This window comes from Sphaeroforma arctica (genome assembly GCF_001186125.1).
Source record: "Sphaeroforma arctica JP610 unplaced genomic scaffold supercont1.666, whole genome shotgun sequence".
NCBI classification, from domain to species: Eukaryota; class Ichthyosporea; order Ichthyophonida; genus Sphaeroforma; species Sphaeroforma arctica.
In genome coordinates this window covers 36,721-38,744 of record NW_014039892.1, presented here as the reverse complement: position 1 = coordinate 38,744, position 2,024 = coordinate 36,721, and the positions used below count along the sequence as shown (strand labels likewise).

At 43.3% G+C, this 2,024-nt stretch overlaps 1 protein-coding gene across 1 annotated transcript in view; it reads right to left on the bottom strand.

The window, feature by feature from the left end:
- The window catches only part of SARC_07924 (hypothetical protein), a gene marked incomplete at both ends in the record, with an annotated part of 5,894 nt that extends 3,912 nt beyond the window's left edge, over window positions 1-1,982 (bottom strand). Inside the window, 4 exons of the mRNA XM_014298114.1 lie at window positions 344-487; window positions 897-990; window positions 1,654-1,851; window positions 1,938-1,982. Of these exons, the coding sequence (XP_014153589.1) occupies window positions 344-487; window positions 897-990; window positions 1,654-1,851; window positions 1,938-1,982 (481 nt within the window). The remainder of the gene's footprint in view (window positions 1-343; window positions 488-896; window positions 991-1,653; window positions 1,852-1,937) is intronic.
- Window positions 1,983-2,024: the final 42 nt, after the last annotated feature.

The following is a 2,024-nucleotide window of genomic DNA, read 5'->3' as shown; positions in this document are numbered from 1 at the left end:
GTATGTATATATATATAGTATATATATATATATATATATATATATATATATATATATATATATATATATATATATATATATATATATATATATATATATGTGTGTGTGTGTGTGTGTGTGTGTGTCGACACGCACAAAAGGCATGAATTGACATCTCATCGTGCTTTATCGGTGTCTAGGCGGTAGATAGACGGCTGCATGAATATGTTGAATATGTTTATATATTCATATACTTAATATGTATGCACATACCTATATGTATGTATAAGTACAATATATTTATATTTAAACATCGTGCAATACGGGCGTGCAAACACACCACGCCGGAGTCAAAAAAACATACCTCTCAATATCAGCGGGAGGGTTGTTATGGCAACCTTGACCTCTACCTTCGGCATAGACGTGTCCAGTGGGCGTGTGCGGTTGAGTTTGACTTTCGCATTACACGAAATGGGTTTGATCAGATACTGCATGGGCCCGTCTAAACCTGGTGTATACCAATAAAAGGTTAAGTTTTCGGGAGTTATAGGGTTTGGGAATCCAGGTAGGAGCGTAGGGTTTAGCTGGTTTTTCATGATGGAAAGTACGTAACTTCGCTTACCACAAGATGGGCTTATCCAGGCACTTTCTGCGCGCGTGTAAACCTGGTTTATACCGAGAAACATACGCATGCAAACCTCTGTTACACATGTGAGATAAAAAGGCGCTAGTTTCTTGTCCCTTTCCACTCACCACCTGCTGCCATGAGATAAGATGACCATAGAGTTTTACCGCTTAAGGCCCACCTTCTGCAGCCTGCAAGGTTCTGTTTCACACACGAGATAATAAGACTCTATTTTCTCACCTTGTTTCACAAGAGATAATAAGGCGCTATTTTCTCACCCCTATAGACTCACCTTCTACTGGTTTCTTGCCCTTGCCCACCATGCTCTGCATCCGCCCGTAGAATTCGCTATCGGGACAGTTCGCCGGAAAAACAACGTCGCCAGTCTATAAATAGAACATATATTAATAGAGCAGTTACTGTTAGCCTGACATGGGATAGCGGTAGGAGCGACCGGACGAGACCACACCACCAGTAACCAACACAAATCATAGCACGCGAGAGATTTGTACTCATACAGCTACACACACGCATAGACACCAATACCTACTCAGCATAGTACACAAACTAAGTTGACGTATAAGCAGCCCCGCACGCCGCACAGACCACCTGTCACACCTATAACGCATGTATGTTGATACACACGCACAGACAGATACACGTCTCCCTGCGAAAGCACACTCACACGCGCAAGTATACGCATAGTACAACTGACATCCATACCATATTAATACAGCAAGCACATGTCCTTCACACTCAGCAGCTGGCAATTGACAGGCGCGCTGAGCTGCAGACCCACCCAGACCAGTGCGCAACCAAAACCCAACAATAAAGACATGCACACACATACTTCCACACATATTCCTGAGTATACACACGCACCTACACGCATACACACAAACTCTATACAATAGGTTATGAGTGATCATACTGCATATTATATATTATATGGTCCAATTCTACTGTATCAATGCTCTGCTATATACAAGCTTAGGGTTTAGGGTTTTAGGGTTTTTAGGGTTTAGGGGTTGCTCAGAATGCTACCATACCACATTGATGTAACAAGCGATGTCTTTCACATCCAGCAGCTTGTAATTGACAGGCGCGCTGAGCTGCAGAAACCCCTCTGACCAATGAGAGTCCGTTGACTGTGCCTCGAAACTGCCCAACGTCACACCGGCACTCAGTGTTTGGCCTGGGATGGAGGTCGTGTCTTCGTATCTAAGATGTACATCTTGCACAACAACCTGTACGTATGTGTTAAAACCTACGTGCATATCAGGCTTACAATGGTTGCAATCGTCCTATGCGTAATGTATGAATGACCACCTACCGTCGCCCACGCACCCAGAGTTTTGGCCTGTGACCGATGTGGCATTTTTTGTATTTCCCGTTTTGAGCGAATTATATCGATATATAC